Genomic DNA, 21,222 nt, shown 5'->3' with positions numbered 1-21,222 from the left:
AATAATGACCAACAATGTTATTTTAACAAGAACCAATGTTAGCAGTTTAATATATCCCATTTTTTGTAGAGAAATCAAACACTAAGCTTTGCCATCTTATACGTATAATAACCTTTATAGTAGCACTCAAACTCAGTGGATTAAGAATCCTTTTTTCTAAAAGACTTTAAGACCCAGAATGTAATCAAAGAATAAACTCCCCCTATTTTGAGTAAGAGATGGTACATCCCAATCTCTCCTCCTCTCCCTCTCTCGTTCTCCTCCCTCCTGCTTCCAGTGTCCTCCATCTCTCCGCTTTCCCTCATTTTCTCATATTAAGGACATTCTCACTACCGGAGCCTGCTGCAGTTCCTCCTCCAGCTGTAATCTGTGTTATATCTGCAGAGCTTTTTGGGAGGTATGTAATATCCATATTTACTCTCATGACATCACTGCAGGATTTAAAAGGAAGCATTTTTGTAAAGACATGTCCAGCAAACATTCGGTAAAATGCAAGCTGTAATGACCCAATCCTTCAGTTTAAGCAGTGTTTATTCCTCCCTACTCTTTTTTCTTTTTTTAAATTCTCACTTATTTCCTCACAGTCACGTTGATCCTTTTGTGTTTCCTCCATCTTGTCCTCCATTTATAGAAGATATGACTCATGCAGTTTTACAGCGCGAAAGCAGAGAGCAAAACAGAGGAAGAGATTGAATCCACACGTTATTGCATCTGGATTAGGCTCGTGTCGGGATCAAAGAAATAGCAATTTGGCTGTTGACTATGCATAAGCTCTGCAGCTGCATGCCATTCACTCTACTTCCATTACAAAAGTAGCAGATTCTCCCAAGAAAAAGCTTCACACAGGAAGCTGTCGTAACATTATTATGATCCAGAGGAAGATTATGTCACAGCTGCTGTGACCAAAATAAACAATTTCCTGTCCTCTGAGCATCGCAGTGTTCCCATCAATGTCATCTTTTTCCAAGGTCACTTTTAAGGCCCCACAACCACATTACTGCTCCACTGCTGAGCAGTGACTCGTTGATTTTAAGGACTCTTTCTTATGTCATTGTCTCTTCATTCAACAGAGCAGATAATAGGATGTGTGAGCCTAATTTAGAAGATAATCTGTCTGTGGTCTGTTTGCTGTTTTTCCTCAGTGAAGCAGCACCGAGCTGACCTTATAAAGACTCCTCCTGACCAGACCACACCTCTGTCCCTGCGTCCATGGAAGCCAAGGCCAAGTCTGGGGCTCCAGCTCCAAAGGCAGCATCTAAAGCAGAGAAGAAAGAGCCGGCAGCCCCACGCAAGAGTGACCCTGCGCCCGCAGCACCTGAGCCCGAGCAGCCCCCTCCCCAGGATGGGGCCGCAGAAACAGAAGCTGCAGGTGACGAGGCTGCGGCCTCTGGCACAGACTCTCTGGAACATCTGAAGCCCTTCCTCATCGGTGGTGCCGTTATTGCTGCAGGAGCCATCTTGCTGGGAGTGTTGCTACTGGCGAGGAGAAATTAAAACCAAATCATTTTCTCAAATTAAAGTATTTATTGGTTAATGAGCTAGAGCGCCATTGCTAAGTGGTTCACAGACTATGATACCTGGGGCATGGGGAGCCACTGTGCATCTTATGTTGTTTTTTTAGCCCTGCTTTCACTTGTTGTAAATCAAACCATCCAAGTTACAGCAAGGCTGTATATGGAGCATAATGACAACTAGTATATGCATGAAGTTACTTCAATACCGCATCTGAACTGTAGTAATGTATTTCTTAAAAACCATCACACTGTAGTACTGAGCTTAAAAGCCTAGACTGTCTAAAGCTAGCTTATTCAACTGCTTTATCTTCTTTAACACAGTTTGCACAAATGTTGACAAAAGCTTGCAATATTTGTACATTCTTGCACTGGAAATGGGATAGGTTCACTTTGCTTAAAGATAATCAGAAATTGTATTCATAATGTTGAAACTATGGATAATAATGCTGGCTGTCAAAGTTGCTCTAGGTTTTAGTTTACTTGTGTATAAGACAATGGAAAGAATAGGACTGAAACAGCTGGGAATATGCATTGGGATGTGTGTGTGATGAGTATGACGTTGTGATGATGTGCATTGTGTAAAGGGATTCATTTGTCTTTCTTCAGAGTACAGAGAGAGAGACTTTGTATCCCTGCTTATCCAAGAAAATATCAGAAAGTGAGCCCACAGTGCAATTTATAAAATCTTTTTCAGAGAGAGAAAATATGAGCAGGCAGTGATTTTGGACGGGATATCGGAGGCAAATATACATAGTAGGTGGCAGAGAACAATAGTACTGTTATGTCTTGCTGTAGAGTAAGAAAGAGTTTATTTTTTACTGTCAAATGATGTCACAAATCAATAACCTTTCATGTCTTACACAACAGCCACTGTCATGCAGGTTCAATCTGTTTACATCTTACAGTAGAAGCAGCTATAGCAGGCTGAGCGGCCATTAGTGTTTTAATTTCGCTGCTGCATACACTCACCTGTACAGATGTACACAATATTGTCGACTCACATGTAAAGCTCATTGGAGTGTTCCTGTTGCATAAATAGATAGCAGAAAGACAGCTGTGATACACACCATCACTTGGTATAAGTTGTAAGGATAATATGAGTTTTAGAACATATTACTCACCAAAAATATTGTATGAACATACCACATGTACCACAGTCAACAACCCGAACACATCTAAAAGATAGTATGCCAACACCAAAACAAACTTCACCTTACATTGTACGACACAGTGTACCAAAAAAAAGAAAGATCCTATTTTCATAATTTCAACAGCGTATAAATGCAATAATTCAGATAGGACTCCTCATTTAGCTCACGTGCTGTAGCAAGTTAAACTATATAAGTGATGATGTAATTATATTGTTGGGGGAGATGTATGATGCAAGCGATGGCAATGATGGTGATGTTATAGATGATGATGATGACAATGGTAATGATGGTTATGATATATTTTTGATATATTTCTAACATATTTTCCTTATGCACACTCCCCTCTGCCCCCAAACTCCTAAATGTAAAAAAGACAGAGGTTGTAATCTAACCTTTATTAAAGTCAGTGAACCAAGGAACTTGAGTTTTTCATTAATAATTATTACACCTTTATAAACTATTCAGAATTAGGAAGCATATCTAGCAAACACAGCTTAAGCTCTATGAAGTAAATATAGGTAATATTGCCTTTTAATGAAACTGAGCTTTCATTTGAGTTTGCATGATTCATTTACTCTGGAAGATATATATGATAAAAAGGATATACTTTTGCATGTGCTGAAGCACGCTACTTTCACTGAACTATTTTAGGAATTTTGGCCTTAATTTTCATTTCATTCCACATCTCCACTTTTGAAATACAAGAGTAGGGTCTTATAGGCAATCCTTCATGACAACTTACATTTGATGATTTTTCAAAGTTCCAAACTTTACTAAAGTTGAACAGCCCCTAGAAGATTCTACAAGCTTTGGAGTAAAATTAACAAAAATATAATGTAATATAATAAATAATGACCTGAAAATATCCACTGCAAAATTCAACCTTTCTTCGGCATAAAAACTGTAATGGCATGGTTTCAGTATGAAATAACCACATAATAATTACATCTGAGATCACATACAGAAATATTAACTACAGTTTCCCAAAGATAAAGGCCAAGACTTGATAGAACATGGGCAACATAACACAGGGTCAGGGAGATGTCATCAGTTGCCTTAGGATTTTGCTCGCACTGTTTAAGAGAGGTAAGGTCAACTTTATGTTTATTAGGATTGTAGTTTGTGGTGCTTTTGAAAAGTATTACGTTATATTGGGATACGTTCCAAATATTTTCTCCATCCTATTAATGTCAATAAAGTTGAATCGACAAATCTGAAGCCCTGTGTGGAAAATACGCCTTTACTTTGAAGGATATAGGCCGGAAGTATTGCCGCTGTAGAGAACGAGGGAAGCTGCCATCACTCTCTCAGCTAGTTTCTCTGAGAATAACATAACATTTTAGTTTAAGGTCAATTGGACTGGTGACGGTGAGTAAATACAGCTTGAAATTATTTTAGACCTAGTGTTTTGACTGGCAAATTCCTAACCCACCAACTCGTGGCAGCATGTTACTAGCGGCTAACGTTAGCTAACTGTGTATTGTTGTGCTAATCGCGTGGCTAGAGTCTCTGAGCTAGCTATACTTAGCTACCACTTAAACTGTAACGTTAGACATTAATCCATCAAATGACTGTACACACTTATTAAAATTAACACGTATCTACAACAACTACTGTTGCACAAAGCTTATTTTACTACACTCTTCCCTGCATAAATAGGCCTGTTAACGTTTTGTAGCTAACAAGGGTCTCAAACATTGAAGTTAACATTAGCTTTCATCCGATGTAATACCAACGTTCCCACTTGTGTAGTGGTTTATAGCATCCACGATGTGCTAAACAAGGAAACACTTATATCTTACTACTAAACTTGGCATGCATGTTGTTACCGCTAAAATTAATCCATGTGTTAACCGCAGAGGTAGAATTTGTTTCGTTAGCATAATTAGCTGAACTGATGCTAGCTATCTTAAAACATATGTGTCTCTGTTCCTAGGTGTCCTACAATGATCATCCCTGTCCGGTGCTTCACGTGTGGGAAGATTGTGGGTAACAAATGGGAGGCATACCTTGGGCTACTTCAAGCAGAGTATACCGAGGGGTGAGAAATAGATTCCTGTTGCTCACTTTAATTGCATTACATCTCTAGATGACATAAGTACAACATTTTAATCGTAAGGTATGTCTTGAAATATGACAATGGCTCAAGATAAAGCTAAAACTATTTACACACGCAGCTTGAATCGGGTAGGGCCTGAAGAAACTCCTAGAAGCAGTCAAGTAGAAGTGCAACACAGTAAAAACCTGTTAGCCTATTCGGTTATCAGGTGATATGTTCTTATCCTTCAAGGTTTCAAGTTGTCTACATTCACTTAGGATGGAATAAAAAATACAATTACCTGAGGCCATTTGGACTGCTTTTATGGACTATTGTCTGCTGCAAAATCCATGTACTTTACTTATTCATTCAGTATGTCATGCATTAGGACTAACATTACCTCCTCTCTTCCTCTTAAGTGATGCTCTTGATGCCCTGGGCCTGAAGAGATACTGTTGTCGGAGGATGCTGCTTTCTCATGTGGATCTTATTGAGAAATTGTTGAATTATGCTCCTCTGGAGAAGTAACTGCAACTGCTTTTTTGCATGACCTGTGTGGACTTTGTGGGGCTTTGGCATGGACTACAGTTTGGACATTTATGTGTGTACCTATTTCATCTTTTTTTTTTCTAAATAAAGTTATTAAATGACACTTCTGCCTCTATTAATGGCTTATTTAGTTACCAAAATGTTTCTATCTGGACCATAAAGTTAAACTTAGTTCCCACACTTGCACTCTGTCAGCAAAGCAGCTGAAATTTTTGAAATAATGATTGCTAGTAGTCGTGTTTAGTTATTTTTTTTATTCCTCTCAATGTACATGCAAAAGGGGCCCAGATAACCTGTAAAATTAGGTAAACCCAACATTGTTTTTCAGTACATGTGAATTGTCATACACAGACAACAGTCATTAGCTATTAAAGTTCTCAGTCATTATTTTGTTGTGAAGAAAAGAAGTTCAATAACTTTCCTGTTGTGTTTAATGTCTTACCAGTATATGAAAATACAAATAGAGGTACTTTTTTGTGTTATTCAGTGAGCAGATGTAATGCAACTTAAACAGCTCAAGAAAGAAATCACTGGAACCATATTTTCCAGGAATGTTTTTAATTTGTAGATTTAATACAAAAAGTGATGAAAACACTACACTGTGTTACATAAGTTAATAACAGGTAACCCTGTGCATGCAAGCCTTGGGATCTGATGACCTAGCAACAAAACTACTACAACCTTTTTCTTAGAGCAGTTAAAAGTCAGTATTTACAAATGAATGGCGAGACCAAACAAAAAAAGTACACTTTTGGAAAAACATCTTCAGTCTCACCTTAGATCCCTCCAGAGTTTTATATAGCGTGGTGGAGAAAAAAAGTCTGTTCATTGCTCTGCTTTTTGCACTTAAACACGCCACCATTCTGGGGAGAGAAAAAAAAACATACTTTTCAAAGCCATGTTACACAAACAAAATACAGACTGATCGACAGCTTATTAAAGAATGAGCCTCAGAGAGGTTATCTGTTAATTGTCCATACAGTAACTCCTACTTAGGGGCATGTTTGTCTAGCATTTCATGCCTATTGCAAGATACTGTATAAGACTAAAGAACAGTGTAAATACTTGTATTCACTTGCTCTTAAAGTTCTTGCTACACATGTCATTGAGTTACAACCACGCTATATCTATTAATATCGACATACTGACAAGAACGCTGTTTGGTGTCTATTATTATAGTAAATTGCAAAGAAACAAATGTGTCTCAAAAATAATTATTTACTGACCTTTGTCAAAAAGGGTTTGGATGGGTTAAAATACCACAAAAGGCCCACAGTCATTTAAAGGTTTATCCAACATACAGCCATATTTACAGTATAAATATATACATAAATATAGAGAGAGATATATATTCTATGTTGACAAAAGTGCATATTATTAAAATAGCTAGAAATTGATTATTTTATACACCTAGATTTGTTATGAGACAGACAAATTCAAGTGATTTGAAATAGAATTTCTCTTCCTTTCAAACTTACTTAGATAAATGTTTTTATAGATGGATATATAAAAACCTTTATTTAATCAGGCAGTGCCAATCAGATCAATATGTATTCAACAGGAGAAATAAACAGACCAAAACTGGAAGTTTAAATTCATCCGAGGAGATGAGACGTAACATTTTTACTGTCCTTCAAATTCATTCCAAAGTACGTAAAAGGCAGTCCACTCAAGTTCAGTATTAGTAGGTATCAAGAGTCAGTCAGTCCTGGGATCTGGTCTAATGAAAATTTGATTCAATGTGAGGAGAGATGTGATATACTGAGGCAGCTTCAGAAGGTGACCTTTAAAAACAAAAAAGGTCGTATTTTTAACTCAAAGAGCTTGTGAGCAACAAGCTGCTTTTACGCAGAAAGCTGCAGGGCTGTCTAGTGCATTGTTTATCCCAAGGACCACAGCTTGGACAAAATCTATAGCTAGTGTTACTGTATTTTATATTTCAATATTTCTGCCTTATTGGGGTCACTTAGCCAGCAACCCAAGGATTTTCAATGAGAGACTCTAACCTAACCCTTGTATGACTTTGTGGTATAAAAGGTATAAGTCTCTCTGTTGTGGCCTTGATGTATTTCACAAACTAGGAAGCTTAATATGACACAATGTACTGAAACACTTACCAAGTTAGCGATATCGGTCTCTGTGATCTCTGTGCCTTTCTCGCTCCCGTGAGTGTTCCTTGTCCCTCTCTCCGCTCCAGGAACGTTCTCTGCGTCTTCGAGACATTCCCGAACTTTCCCAATCATAAGAATCTTCTCTTTCACGTTCCCTATCACGCTCTCTGTCGCGATCTCTATCCCGCTCCCGATCTCTGTCGCGACCCCTGTCCCGGTCTCTGTCTTCATCCCCAGAACGACTGCTGCTCCTGTAAAAACAGGTGTATTTGCTTGACAGTATATCACTGATGAGAAAGGTTATGCTAGTTTCATCCTTCATCAACACGATGGATCAAGTCCAGGACAATAATTAAACAAACCTGTAGCCGTAGTTGCCCTGGATAGAGACCAGGCAGTCTTTGAGTGAGGTGACCAGGGCTTGGCAGCGTTCATCTGCGTACACTCTGGATTGCTTAATGATGGCAATGGCAGTAAGTAGTGTCTCCATGGCCACCCGCAAGTCTCCTGCAGTAACAATTGGAAATGTAACACATTACAGACAGTAGCTTTTAAGTAGTTAAGCACTTCAAAGCTTCCAGGTTTAGAATTAATAAAAAAAAGTTATTAAAAATTGATGACACGGGGCGCTGGTTTAGTTCAGTTGGTAGAGCAGGCGTCCCATGTACAGAGGCTACAGTCCTCAAACGAAGGTTTAACTCCCAGTCTGCCAATCATTTGGTGCATGTCATCCTCCCCTCAAAAAATGACATTTACTCCTCACAATATCATCTGGTTGTGATTCTGTTATGTGAGCACAAAACTTTGACAATCAATAACAAAATGTTTTACCTTGATTAGATTATACTACACCTTTAGAGTTTAACTCCAAGTAATAGTTTTTATGGCAAAATAGCAGTAAGTAATCCAAGATTCCGTTAAACATTTCAAACATCTGTATATCTCACAACACAACCCTCCAGAAAAACAAAAAGGTTCAACTACATTAGCTTCAGCAGTACAATTACTCATTTACAGTATACATCTGTCTAGATGTCTTACTGTAACACTAAAAGCATGGCCCTTCGATCCATCCTGTGTCTTTGGATCGTCTCTTACATGTCTCTAGGACTCAGAGAGCTACAAGCCTGTCCAAATGAAAGCCAAAGAACTCTCTGCTGACCACCGAGGACTGTGTTCAAGAACAGATCAAGGAAAGGCATGTTTTTAGAAGAATTGCTAAAACACTGAAAGCTGCCAAGAGCACACAGAGGTCCACAGCAAACCATCTCTGCAACAGTCCATCAGTCAAGCCTTTATGGTATATCTGTTTAATGGAAAGCACTCCTGCATAAAAGGCACAAGCTTGGAGGTTGCCAAAAAAGTAATTAACAGACTCTTGGAACATTGACAAAAGCTTTCATTGCCAACTGTTGTGCATAAATGCCAAGCACTATGGCAGGTGAAAACCTCTACTACTCATTATCTGACAACAACACAGAAACGAATACACAGAGAAGGGCTGCACCAGAACACACAAACCCTGGGCTGGGTTGAGGATTCACCTTTCAGGATTACAATGAGCCAAAGCACACAGCCAAGACGACGCTGGCAGGGCTTTGGACAAATCTCAGTATGTTCTTGAGTCCGGCAGCCAAAGCTGTGTGAACCTCAGTGAACATCATAAACAGAGCTCACAGATGCTCCAATGCTCTGACAGAGCCAGAGAGGATCTGCCAAGAGAAAATAGTGCCATATACACGGGTGCCATACATGCGTTAGAGAATTTAAACGCTTATATTTTCATGTTTAAGTTACATCACATTTGGTTGGTATTCAAGAGAGATTTTCTGTATTTTGTACGAGCTTTTCTCACTGATTTGAGTAAAGGAGTGGGTACACTTTATCATTTCCTCTTTATCTCTTTATGTTCCTCAATCACAGGTAAAGAACCAGTCACACCTCCACTTTGCTTATTCAAATCTGTGTACTTCCTTCTATCTCAACGAATTTGATCAGTTGTACTTACCAGCTGTTGCTCCAGACACAGCCTTGGTGATGGCACTGCTGGCGACAGCTCTGTTTCTGTTCATCAGCTCCTCAAAATCCCCATTTGGACTTTGAGGTGTGTTACTGAAAAAAGGACAAACATATTGTTGTCTTAGTGGCTGACAGAACTACTTTAACGAAAAGTTATTGCTAAAAAGTAACTGATGCAAAAAAAGCTTTTAGGTTTGTTATTGCTATGACAAATAAGCAAAATCTTCTATGTTGTAATATCCTTAAGATGCCGAGTGTGCTTTACTTTCAACAACAAAATTATCAGGTTTTATCTCATCTCACTGGAGAAAATACAGATCATTTCATAGTTTATAGTTTGCAAAAGCCATACATATAAAACAGTGTAAGTTCGTACTTTGGTTGGCTGTAAGCTTTGCTGCTGTGCCCATCTTGTGCCGGACTGAAGAAAGCTGGGTTTATGTGCAGACTGGGAGACGGTTGGCTAGGAACATGGAGTGGAGGAGGAGGGAACAAAGGGGGTGGCGGGATGTTTGGTGGCATATGTGGGAAGGGAGGTGGTGGCTGACTAAGGAAAGGGCTGGGTAATGAGGGAAACCTGTTGGCAAACTGTGGAAAAAGTGGAGGTATAGGTGGAGTACAGGGCTCCTGTGATAACAATGAGGGAATCATATCCAAAGAATCAGATTCCTTAGGATCTTTGGAGTTAACGCGGAGGGGAATACCTGCAGAGAAGACATTGGGTTTTTTTTTATTATAAAAGATCATACTTTTACATTTTGAAATACAATAAGTAAACAATTTCCCTGTTATTCTTACGTTTATTTGCAGTGTCCTCAAACACAGTGAGGTTCTGGCGAGTGGCAAAGCGACAGTCTATCCGTGACCCGTGAAGTTCACACTGGGGGATTTTTGCCAACAATATTTTTAATGACTCTTCTGAGGTTACGACCACTTCTGCATAGCTGCATAGAGGAGAAGAAACAACATATTTATGGCTAGCAAAAACTAGGTAAAAGAAATCCAAATCTTTAATAAATCAAAACACAACCTACACTAAACATCTAAACTAAACTCAGAGGAATGCTTCTATATTCTGAATTCATAAAAATATTTTACAAACGCTAGATCTGTCACCACTCACCCTCTTGACTGGCCATTAACCCTGTTCTCAGCGAATTTGACGTCTGTGATGTCCCTCACACCCAGCGTTAAGGCCATGTTTATGAGGTCCTTATCGGATGTCCACTGGAGGAAGTGAAATGGTTTTGGAAGATGGGATAAAAAATTGATAGAAAGCAAGTTACTTGTGATGTTGACCAATAGTAACACTGCTGAATACACAGAAATTAGCTGAATGGCTGATTAGGTATACATTAATATGCAACTTCACTTGTGTAAAAGCATTTGAAACAAGCTGTGTTAATAGAGACTCTTAAGGGAAAAGCTTTCTATTTTGCATTCCTGCCCCCTGGGGAGTAGGGGATATTTTTCAGTTAATAGTTAATACTTCCCAAAAAAACAGTATTTTATTTCTTTATGATAAATACATTGTTTTGACCTGAAGTGTGAGTTTTGGCTTGAATACTGTAGGTGAACAGAACTGTTAAAGGGAACATCTAACACTGATATCTGCCTCCCAAGGACACACAACAAAGTTGTTAATAACATGAGAGATGTGTTTTGCAAACTTGCCATTCTGATGATATGCCAAATGTTCTTAACACTGCTCCGTTTGTGGTGAGTTTAGGCAGGAATCAAGGGATACCAACTGACTACTTACTGAAAAAAAATCAAACTTGAAAACGTGTGTTTTCTGTAGGAGGAATGCAGGTTGCTGTCTTTAACCAGATCTGAGTCATTTTATCACACTTACTTAAAAAAAAGAAGAAAAAAAAGGAAAACATTTTTTCATCCTTTGGTTTATTCAGTCTGCAGATGTTGCATCTAAGTACTAACCATTTTACATTTTCTTGTCTAAGGGAGCTTATTTCTCTGTTCTGCCAAACAGTGCTCTGCCTGCCCATGTGGACACAACAGAAATAGTATTGGACAATATAACACAAACGTAATCAACATTAACACAGAGAGGGTGTTACTCACCCAGGGGAAATTTCCTATATATAAAGACAGTTTCCTTAGCGAGTTTACTCCTTTTGAGCTTTTTACTTTGGCTGATTTGTCCTCCTTTTGAGGTGGCTCCTCCTTCGGAGACACCACATTTGTAGTTACTTTTTTGTCGACTGAGCCCGTCAGTACAGCATCATAAAGTTCATTTGCTTCAGCAATTCTGTCCAAATCCTGCAAGAAAAAACAACAAGAACGAAGTCAACTAATATTCAGTCCTTTTTATGTCAATAAAAACAAATCCTGTGGTTCTTGTATAGAACCATGGTGCGTGTACGATCTTTGAACAGTTCAAAGGGATATCAAGTGAAATTTTCAGTTTTAACTCACCCAAAGCAAGATTTGACAACTTTAAGTCTACAATGCGCATTGCTCTAACTGATGCATTAGCTGCAATGACTAATACGTGAACGGCACTTACCTCGTCGTTTTGAACCAGGTCGCTGTAAAAATCTATAGGACTCTTCGTGGAGGTACTTGGTCCTGCTGCAGCTCCTGTAGCAGCCATCCCGTGGGCCTACGGTGATCCAGTTGATGGGGCTGCAGTTAGTTTGTTTTCAGTGTAGTTCGTTCATGCAAACTATGCAACTTATCAGTACACATCGACAACAGGTGTACTGTCAAAATTCCAAAATGTATGTTACGCCTTGTTTCCAACGTTAGCTAACGTTTACAAACGTTCGGCTAGACTCCGCAAAAAATGGTACCAACACGTTAGCTTAAATTAAATATCATTACAAATTCACCATACTAAAAGCGGAGATACGTTAAGAAATAATATTGTAATAAATAATTTGAAAATGCATGCACTGCCTTTCGTGCATGTGTGCTCATGTAAATAGTTTTGGCTCGCTCTTTGATAAGCTAATGCTAATGTTGCTACGTGAACATGGAATTCCGTCGGGGATACTTTACCGGTTGACAACAGCAAATACTATTTGGTTCCTATGGTGGAGCCCCTTCTGCTTTTTTCTGTTGGAAATACATGTAGCTATTACAATGCCTTTACTAACCAAAAAAAAAATTTAACAACCCTTTAAAATACCACGTTGAAGCCAATTATGTGTTACTTTAACTTAAGAAACATATATTCCAACATACGTGTACCTTAGCAATATGGCGTCATGTGTGCGCCGTATTCAGTCCCCCTGGTCGGTTTCCCGTTTGCTACTGTTACGTGAAACCTGGTTGTGTAATTTTACTGTTTTGTGTCTGACATTCAGGCATCAGTGACATTTCTACGGTGGGGAAGCAGTTCATCTAGAAGTCTCTCGGCGTCACAGGGAAGAAGGTTGAAATGCTGTCTTCTGTTGTTGCGAAAAGAGTAAGTTATATTGTAAACGTTTTATTTATTTCTGCATGTCTCTGTCGAACTTTAAATGCTGCAGTCGTCAGAACGTAAGAGCCCATTGAGGGCTTGCGCTAATAAATTGTAATAAAAAGGTACTGTGATGGAATACTATGATAAACGGAACTTTTATTAATTTTGTTAGGAAATGTTTTATATTCATGTGTGTCCTGCTGGAGGACAGTTGTACAACCCAGGAGTAAACAGTTGTACAACAGGGCAGCGTGTATTATTATGCAACCCCCCTCTGCTTCACTCTTTTTTTGACTTCATCGATGTATTGACTTTAAATCTAGACTAACTGAACTAAAGTTGTCTTTATAATGATATTGGAAAAATGCTACCTTCATTAAATGATAAGAAGTAAAGAGTTATAGTGCATGCTGTCAAACTAATCAATTGTAAATCTAGCATTAGCTTAAGCTACTTTTTCTTAATATTTATTTATTCCATTGTGTATTCTGTACCATTGGCAAATACATGCCAACCACAAAAAAAGTCTATAGGCTATAAGATTGATGTAGAGGGCAAGAAACAACACAGACACACACAAAGCTGCACCTCCATTCAAATATAATAGGATAGGATATATTAGTTGTATTTTCTTAGAAAGAGACAATGGTGGGAAATTATGTAAAAATATCAAAATTAAACTGCTAGTGTAATGAAAATTTAAAGCAAATGGGATACATTAAACATATCTTATCTCAGTGTGAATAATAGTTTGACTATTGTCCCTTATGTCATAGTAAACTTTAAAGTTAAGAATAGATTAATAAAAAAAAAAAAGAAATTAAAACTGTACAATTATATCTTTCAAAACCTGTTATTACCATTCATCAAAGCCTCTAGCTTTATAAAAGTCAGATATTTCAGACTTAAGACTTACATCTCCCATTTAGACATTCACCTTGTTACACAAGTGCAACGGCAAGTCCTCAAGTTGATCTGATGTCTGTATTGCAGTGCTGATGTTAGCTAAAAGTTCTGAAGGTCATCTAAATATAAACATGTAAAGTAACAGTGTTGGACAATATGGTGAATTGACAACAAAGGAGGGTTTGTCAGCTCTACAGCAGCACTGCAGTTTTAACAGATTTTAAACAAATTCCAAACCATAATTATTTGACTTATTACGTGTATTGGATGATACAATATAACACAAAGTGCTACTGTTTGTTGAAAAAGGTGTGTTTGTTGTCTTGCAGCTGGTGACTGGGTTGTGCCAGGGAGCACTGAGACCTGCAGTCTCAGGGCTGGTATCATCTCGTGGTTACCGAGGAGATGCACCAGACGACACCAGGGGCGACCTTATTGAGATCCCTTTGCCCCCTTGGGAGGAGAAGCCTGACGAGTCCATAGATATCAAGAGGCGCCGTCTGGTGTATGAGAGTCGCAAGAGGGGCATGTTGGAGAACTGCATTTTGCTCAGGTTGTTAAACATGATTTTTTTTTTCTGACTGTGTGTGTAGATAGCAGTGTTGGTGATCTTTTGTACAACACTCCCAAAGTTTAGAGTAGTGGTACGGTTCAAGCATTTAATAGGTTTTTCTGACAAAATTTGTAAGTTTCTTTTGTGCCCTTTAAGAGTTTTTACATTCTGCCCACTCTGTAATTGAAGTTAGTGGTGTAGAATATGTGGGAGTGGTGACAAGTAGGAGTCAAACAGGAAAGAGCTGGCGCCAATGTATATATAGTGTTGGATGATTATTTATCTCAATATCGCAAATTTTCATTACAGTGAAACATCCCACAGGTCATTATGTGTAGTGTCAGGAGGCAGTAGGAACATGAAGGAGGTATTAAGTAGAAAGATGGGTAATGGTTACACAACTACAGAGAGGTAAAGAGGCTTATGAGTGAAAAGTGTTAAGAATATTTTAGAGTATTGAGGTGGCGGTGAGGTCAGAAGATGGCTCTTTAGCATTTTGGAACTACTTGATATTGATGAGGAGGACTAAAAAGCAGAACAGGGCAGTAATTCAATGTGAAGGAGGCCACAGAAGAAGTCCATTTAACAGCCGCTTAGTAACTATGACTTTCTATTAAAAAGAGACTCACATTAAAATGAATTCTTAATTTCTCTTGCAGCCTTTTTGCAAAGCGTTACCTGAACACGATGAGCGAGATCCAGCTGCGACAGTACGACAGACTGATTAATGAACCGAGCAATGACTGGGACATCTACTACTGGGCAACAGGTGAGAGAGCAGTCCAAGTCCTTTGATGAGTTTCTCCTCAGACATGTGATTTGCCTGTACAATCCCATACAGAACAGTTTACATAATGCGTTAAAGCAACTTCTAGGTCAGTGAGTTGGGAAAACATAGACTCCTGTCAAGGGGAATTCTGTAACTGAAGGGATTACGGTTTTACTTTAGAATCTCATTGCACAATGTTGTAATATTTAACACAAAATCGCTGCAGCTTTGCAAAAATATTTGAATTGTTGGTAAACGTCAACATCTCCAAACAAAGTTTAAAATCTAAGTCTGTAACACAACAGAATGTGGACAACTCCTGCAGGTATAATACTTATAAAGAACCTTGGTGTATTTCATAGGCAATTATTCATGGCTCTGCTGATGCTGAAATATTAAAATCCCACCTCTGCTTTCAAATGTACCGCTATTCTGTTTCTTTGTTTGCACTGTTTCTATTAGCTCAGACTTCACCCTAGGTGCTCATTTATCGTCCCACTATAACCTACCATTTTATTATTCTTATTTCCTTCTAATTTGAGTCAGTCATGAATCTGTTTTGTTGTGCATAACAGAATCAGTGTTAGAACAGCCTCTACCCATCAGCTTGGCAGCACAACTCTGGAAAATAAAACAAAAACTGCTGCAGGCAGACTGACTTTACTCTGCCATCACTAAGTTATTCATTGAGACGGTTCCATTCTGAAATCAATCAACGCTGAATCTTCAAGGTCACACACATAGTTTCACAATAAGAAGACTTCAGTAGTCAGGTTTTCATATTTGGATTTGTAAGCTCACTTTGAACTGCTGCGTTAGATAAACTGTGGAACAAAAATATTGTGCAAAGAAGTTTTCATCTCTTTAGAGGTGCTTCTGGCATTTGTCAAAGAAGAGTTGATACCTTTGCAATCAATTCTTTTTTAGCTCCAAACATTGATGGATTAGCAATAATTTTCATTTATTTTGTTGCAACTTTTAAATGTTTGCAACAAAAATGCTTTACAGGTTATTGGAAACGATTACGTCCTAAACTATTTAATTAAGTTAGAAGAAAATGAGGGAAAACATTAAAATTGGATGTCTCAGATGTAAGCATCCAGACACTGTATCGTCTCTTTTCCTTGAAGGACCACAGTTGCCTTTTCACATTACTACAGTATAAACTGGTTCAAACCTTGCTGTAGATTTTCTTTCCTATTATCATCAGGAGAAAAGCATCACGTTGAATCCGCCTACGTCAGCCTTTCAGTTTTACATTCTCAGCTTTTCCAAAAATAGCCTCTTGTGATGTCAGAAGGGCTCCCCTCTGAGTGCCTTTCAGCCATCTGTCTCATCATTGATCCTGTTGCATAAAACAAAACATTTCAAATGTCACTTTGCTTTCTCAGCCTGATTTTAAAGAGGGTAAACAGGAAACTGTTCTCTTTGTGCTCACAGAAGCTCAGCCCACCCCAGATGTTTACCAGGGAGAGGTCATGGATATGCTGAAGGAGTTCACAAAGAATCGCAACCATGAACAGAGGTTAGATGCGCCCAACCTGGAGTACCTGGACAAGGAATGTCAATGAGGTCGATGGACCTTCAGACCATCTCAGAGACTGATATTCGGTGGGACACTGGCTGAAATGTCAGTGTAAAGCCCACCAGGAAAACCCTTCAAAAGTCAGCTGTGTGTCTGCGGTCATACGCAGCAAAGTGTACAAAGTATTGTGGATTGCAAAATGTTTAGAACACTTAATTAGCTTGTGCTTTACATCTCTCATGAAATACTGTCAATACAATAGCCTCAGTTCAGTCTTTCCTCTCCAGTCAGTCCTCATAGGGAGAAAAGGATTCTGAGAAAATAAGGGAATTATGTGGGTCGAGCAAAGATTGATGCAACACAATTTAAGGAAGGAATTCTGAATATTTTATATGAGTGGTTCTGTGAATTTCTGATTTAAGACTGTCGCAAAAGACAATTGTGCTGAATGCTGAATGCGTTGCTCAATGTGCGATGCATTCAGAACAAGCCAGCTCCTGATTATCTGTTTATATACCAAACAGTGAAACAGAAACTTCAGTGGCTCACTCATTAGCGTAGCTTGTTGCATTGTCATGGTTTGTCTCTGTTCAGTGATTTTACTGTGCCTATATTAATGCTTTATTTAATAAACGTGGGTGCTCTTCTGCTATTTGCTGTTCATGTCAGTTCTTTCATCACTCCTTTTACATACCATAGGGTTAAACCACACACTGGAAGGGGCCATGATTGACACTATGAGCTGCATATGTTATACAATGAATCTGATGCTGCCTGCAGGAGCAGTGATTGAACACCAGGTGGAGGTAGATTACCTTATCTTTAGTGACGGGCAAATTGAAGCACCTGCTGATCTCTGTGGCAAATGGGTGACCTATAAACCTTATGTTTATATCACATACATTAATTTTCATGCAGGATACAGTGTGAAAACATTAGTCAAAAGCTGCAATATTTATTAGAAGTACTTAACCTGTATGCAGGAAATCATAGATGATCAAACTGCAAGCTGCAAGTGGCCTGAAAAAACAAAAATAAATCACCTTATTGCAACTACATTAGTGCATTAAGGGATTGACTGGATACGCGCAACTGATTAGATGGCATGTTTTAATTTCAATGGACGCTAACCACCAAGGAAAATGTATGTTACGCCAATTTCTTAAATTAAACCATTTGTTTTTTCTTAAAGTGATATAGACAAGGTCATTATTGCTCCTCCTCTACTGGATCAATGTGTCGACCATGGGATAAATATCCTGCCTGGCTGTGTGTCATGTCGGTTCAGTGGAACCTTGTACTGAGAGCAGAAGGGAAATGCCCTCTGGCCAGGAGATGTGCACAGAATCTCAAAGCAGATGACTGCTTGCGTACGCCCGTGGAATCATAATGTACACATGATCCACCGCCGAGCTGTTACACAAATGAGACAGTCCGTCTGCTGTGAGACAAATGTTGGTGTGTGTTTATTTTCTCATGACTTTAAAAGGAAAATGTGATGAGTAAGAATCTCAGGCATCAGATTTTATGTTCTAAAATAGACCAAAGTGATGTAAGACGGGTTCCCCTCTGTGTGTTCTTTGCTCTCTGCCATCTGTCTCACCATATATCCTAATCAATGGAGGCAGGTAACAGGTACATTTACCTCAGACATGCACTTGATACAATTTTGTGTTACTTGTACTTTACCTCTATTCCACTACATTTCAGACTGAAACATTTTACTCCATATTGTTTCACACACATTTTGTGAGCATATATTTAAGGTTTAGATTTTACCTTAGAAAATTATATGTTATGCTTATAAAATACAATGCACTGTTCCAGATTGAGGGAAAAAGGGGACAAAGTACAGAGGGCCCCCTTGGGGTAGACGGTAGCTTAGTCTGTAAGGACTTGACTAGGGAAGTGGACGGTGGCCGGCTCAAGTCCCAGTACAAAACAAGCTTGGAATCTGGGCTGGTAGCTGGATGGTGGATGGCCAGTTCCTGTCCTTGAGCAAGACACTGAATCCCCCACCTTGGGGCGTTCATGTGCAGCCCCCTCACTCTGAAATCTCTCCATTATAATAATAATAATAATAATAATAACTTTATTTATATAGCACCTTCAAAAACAAGAGTTTACAAAGTGCTTTGACAGCCAAGCAAACAAAGTAAAGCAGAGAACAGCAGATCATAAAACCAGCGGTTCACAAAACCAGCAACTCACTCAGGACCAGCAAATCACACAACAAGCAAAGCACAAAACCCAATACCCAATAGGCAACAGGAGAACCCACACAACCATTAGTGCATGTCCATAGAGTTCTGCATGTGTGTATTTTGGGCCGATGTGTGTGTAGCATGTTTGTGAAAACAAAGTGAAAAAATTTCCCCTCTGGGTGTAATGAAATATGTCTTCTTATTTTCTTTTTCTTAAAGGGGCCCACAGGGATAAAATAATGAATAGCCGTGATTGCAGGTAGGTGCCCATAGAGAATGCCTGTACACCAGGCCCACAACTGTGTGCAACGCCCCTGCATTAAGACGTAACTTGTGGTTCCTAACATGCCTGTCTTGTGATCCTTCACATTTCAGATTTCTTAGGTTGTAGAGATTGTGAAGTTAAGGCCCGAATAGATAAAATTATCCGTTCTTTTAGAGGAAAAAAAGGAGCAAAAATGAGGGAAAACAAGTAAAATAAAAAAAGACTTTTAGTATGTTTTAGAGTATAGTTTTTTTCTTCTTTCCCCCTCCATTAATCATCTCAGGAAGCCTGAAATCTTTTGGTTTCAGCACAGACGCAGGAAAACTGGACTGAAATACTTAACTGTACATGAAGTAGTTAAAGCTAAATGTCCTGCACCACACACTAGGACTAATTAGATAGTAACAGACTGTGAGTCTCGCAAAATGTGACAATCCCCCGCCTTGGAAAAACAGAAGCCACCTGTGGATCCCACGTGCAGGGGGGGAGCAATATTCCCATCTTCCTTGCTCGGAGTCTTGTTTAGAGAGTGTATTCATCAGTTGCCCACGCACACCCACTGTGCCTATCTGTAGCCCTGCGCTCCTGTCATCCTCCACTGCTGCTTCCTGTGTCGTGACAGCTCTCTGTTTTATCCTCATTCGTGCCGTCACCCTCCGCTCCCCTGGAATTTCAATCTCATGTTCTCTTGTTTCTTCTCTCCTCCGCCACCAACACCATCAGCATCCCCAGCCTTCATCCTGTCTTCACATGTCTCCTGGAGAGTCGTGAGCAGAGGAGTGCAAACTGCGCTCTGCGCTGAGAGATACTTCTGCCAGGGTTAACTTGGAGTATGTTAGGTAAGTTGGTAAGTTTCGCAACATGACATGAAAAACACAGTTTTTTTTGGTTAGATGCTATCTTGTATTGAAGATGCAGTGAAAGGCAGAGTGTAGGAGGCAGAACAGGCAATTTCCTTAATTTTAGAGATCAGCACCACTTGTGAACATCTGTGTAAATCACCCCTACAATCTCAGCTCTATTACTGCTATAGAGAGAGCAAAATAAAAACAACAAATGTGGTTCTGTATTTCCACAAGTGTCTGTAATAATTGTGGCTTAATGACTTGGTCAATGCATTTGCAATTAAACTTCTGCAGAAGAAATTGATGGTATCAACACCCAAAAACCTGAGCAGAGATTTACAGCAGTTCACACTCAGATCTTTAGATAGCAGAGCTGCTTTAGATTGCATTGCTGCCAGTTGATTTACATCATCCTTTGTGCGGCAGTGGAAGGACTTGGATTTACTCAAGTACGGTTTTACTTTCCTTGAGTTTCTCATTTTATGCCACAATATACTGCTACTCCACTGCACTTCAGAAGGAAATATATATCATACTTATTACTCCACCAGCTGTTTTTATTTCTTTCAAGGATTCTACATAAAAAATATACGATAAGCTGACACAATATAATTAGAGTTTTCTTAGCTTCTTCAGCCTACTTAAAAATAGAGTGACTAAAATAACTAATAACTAAAATTCATTTCTAAACTATAAGTGACGAGTTATGATTAAAGATACTTAAGCTTGAGCATATACTGTTGCATTGTTATAACCTGACCTGATCTTATATTGTAATATATTTTATTTATACTTAATGTCATGTTTCCTTTAATGCTGTTAATGGTAAATGAACTGTACTTATATAGAGCTTTTGGAGTCTTCCTACCACATTGACATTCACCCTTTCTCTCACACACACGCACGCACGCACGCACACGCACACGCACACGCACACGCACACACACACGCACGCACACACACACGCACACACACGCACACACACACACACACACACACACACACACACACTGATGGTAATAAGTGCCAATCTCCAATCAGGATCTATGGACATTCATTCACTAATTTGGGGTTCAGTGTCTTTCCTAAGGACACTTCAGCACGTGGCTCAGGGATCGAACCCCGAACCTTCGGAAGGAGGGACGACTGACACTCCTGCCACAGCGGCACCATGTTCTCAAAGCTGTTTTTAGCTGTGTAAATCACTTTGGATTATTCTATGTATGAATGGTGCTTCATAAAGTGCTGGATTATTACTTGTGTATTTTTATAATTTAATGTTTGGTACCTTTGGTTCAGTATAAGATCTGAGTACTCTTCCGCCATCGCCTTTGTGTAGAATTAAA

General features: G+C 39.1%; 3 protein-coding genes and 1 long non-coding RNA gene across 4 annotated transcripts; 3 read left to right on the top strand and 1 right to left on the bottom strand.

Annotated features, from left to right (window-relative positions):
- The first annotated feature begins 272 nt into the window (after positions 1 to 272).
- On the top strand, positions 273 to 3,883 carry LOC138593660 (uncharacterized). Its single transcript, XR_011308326.1, has 2 exons — positions 273 to 397; positions 1,143 to 3,883. It is a non-coding gene; the product is annotated as an uncharacterized lncRNA (long non-coding RNA).
- Positions 3,884 to 3,929: 46 nt separating this feature from the next.
- polr2l (RNA polymerase II, I and III subunit L) lies at positions 3,930 to 5,355 on the top strand. The gene is made up of 3 exons (XM_069660943.1): positions 3,930 to 4,033; positions 4,602 to 4,706; positions 5,123 to 5,355. Exons 2-3 carry the CDS (start codon positions 4,612 to 4,614, stop codon positions 5,229 to 5,231), a joined length of 204 nt encoding a protein of 67 aa, XP_069517044.1. The 5' UTR covers positions 3,930 to 4,033; positions 4,602 to 4,611; the 3' UTR covers positions 5,232 to 5,355.
- Positions 5,356 to 5,498: 143 nt separating this feature from the next.
- Positions 5,499 to 12,375, bottom strand: LOC138590307 (cleavage and polyadenylation specificity factor subunit 7-like). The gene is made up of 9 exons (XM_069660921.1): positions 11,910 to 12,375; positions 11,465 to 11,662; positions 10,506 to 10,609; positions 10,181 to 10,326; positions 9,759 to 10,086; positions 9,372 to 9,475; positions 7,726 to 7,870; positions 7,370 to 7,614; positions 5,499 to 6,115 (listed from the first exon to the last, which is right to left on the bottom strand). The coding sequence occupies exons 1-8, from the start codon at positions 11,994 to 11,996 to the stop codon at positions 7,374 to 7,376; spliced, it is 1,353 nt and encodes a 450-aa protein (XP_069517022.1). The 5' UTR covers positions 11,997 to 12,375; the 3' UTR covers positions 5,499 to 6,115; positions 7,370 to 7,373.
- Positions 12,376 to 12,674: 299 nt separating this feature from the next.
- Positions 12,675 to 17,198, top strand: sdhaf2 (succinate dehydrogenase complex assembly factor 2). Its single transcript, XM_069660933.1, has 4 exons — positions 12,675 to 12,812; positions 14,045 to 14,268; positions 14,928 to 15,037; positions 16,478 to 17,198. The coding sequence occupies exons 1-4, from the start codon at positions 12,786 to 12,788 to the stop codon at positions 16,606 to 16,608; spliced, it is 492 nt and encodes a 163-aa protein (XP_069517034.1). The 5' UTR covers positions 12,675 to 12,785; the 3' UTR covers positions 16,609 to 17,198.
- Positions 17,199 to 21,222: the final 4,024 nt, after the last annotated feature.

The sequence above is a fragment of the Semicossyphus pulcher genome, unplaced genomic scaffold, assembly GCF_022749685.1.
Source record: "Semicossyphus pulcher isolate SPU_LCO1_2020_fin unplaced genomic scaffold, fSemPul1.0.p SCAF_1, whole genome shotgun sequence".
NCBI lineage: Eukaryota > Metazoa > Chordata > Actinopteri > Labriformes > Labridae > Semicossyphus > Semicossyphus pulcher.
Note: the sequence above shows the minus strand (reverse complement) of the source record. Positions and strands in the feature narration are given on the sequence as shown.

Coding starts and splice junctions, on each gene's coding strand:
- polr2l (XM_069660943.1), top strand. CDS start 4,612: ATGATCATCCCTGTCCGGTGCTTCACGTGTGGGAAGATTGTGGGTAAC. Junction 4,707..5,122: donor CAAGCAGAGTATACCGAGGG/GTGAGAAATAGA, acceptor CTTCCTCTTAAG/TGATGCTCTTGATGCCCTGG.
- LOC138590307 (XM_069660921.1), bottom strand. CDS start 11,996: ATGGCTGCTACAGGAGCTGCAGCAGGACCAAGTACCTCCACGAAGAGT. Junction 10,327..10,505: donor GTTAATGGCCAGTCAAGAGG/GTGAGTGGTGAC, acceptor TCCTCTATGCAG/CTATGCAGAAGTGGTCGTAA. Junction 7,871..9,371: donor TGTGTCTGGAGCAACAGCTG/GTAAGTACAACT, acceptor TTGTTACTGCAG/GAGACTTGCGGGTGGCCATG.
- sdhaf2 (XM_069660933.1), top strand. CDS start 12,786: ATGCTGTCTTCTGTTGTTGCGAAAAGA. Junction 12,813..14,044: donor CTTCTGTTGTTGCGAAAAGA/GTAAGTTATATT, acceptor GTTGTCTTGCAG/CTGGTGACTGGGTTGTGCCA. Junction 14,269..14,927: donor GAGAACTGCATTTTGCTCAG/GTTGTTAAACAT, acceptor TTTCTCTTGCAG/CCTTTTTGCAAAGCGTTACC.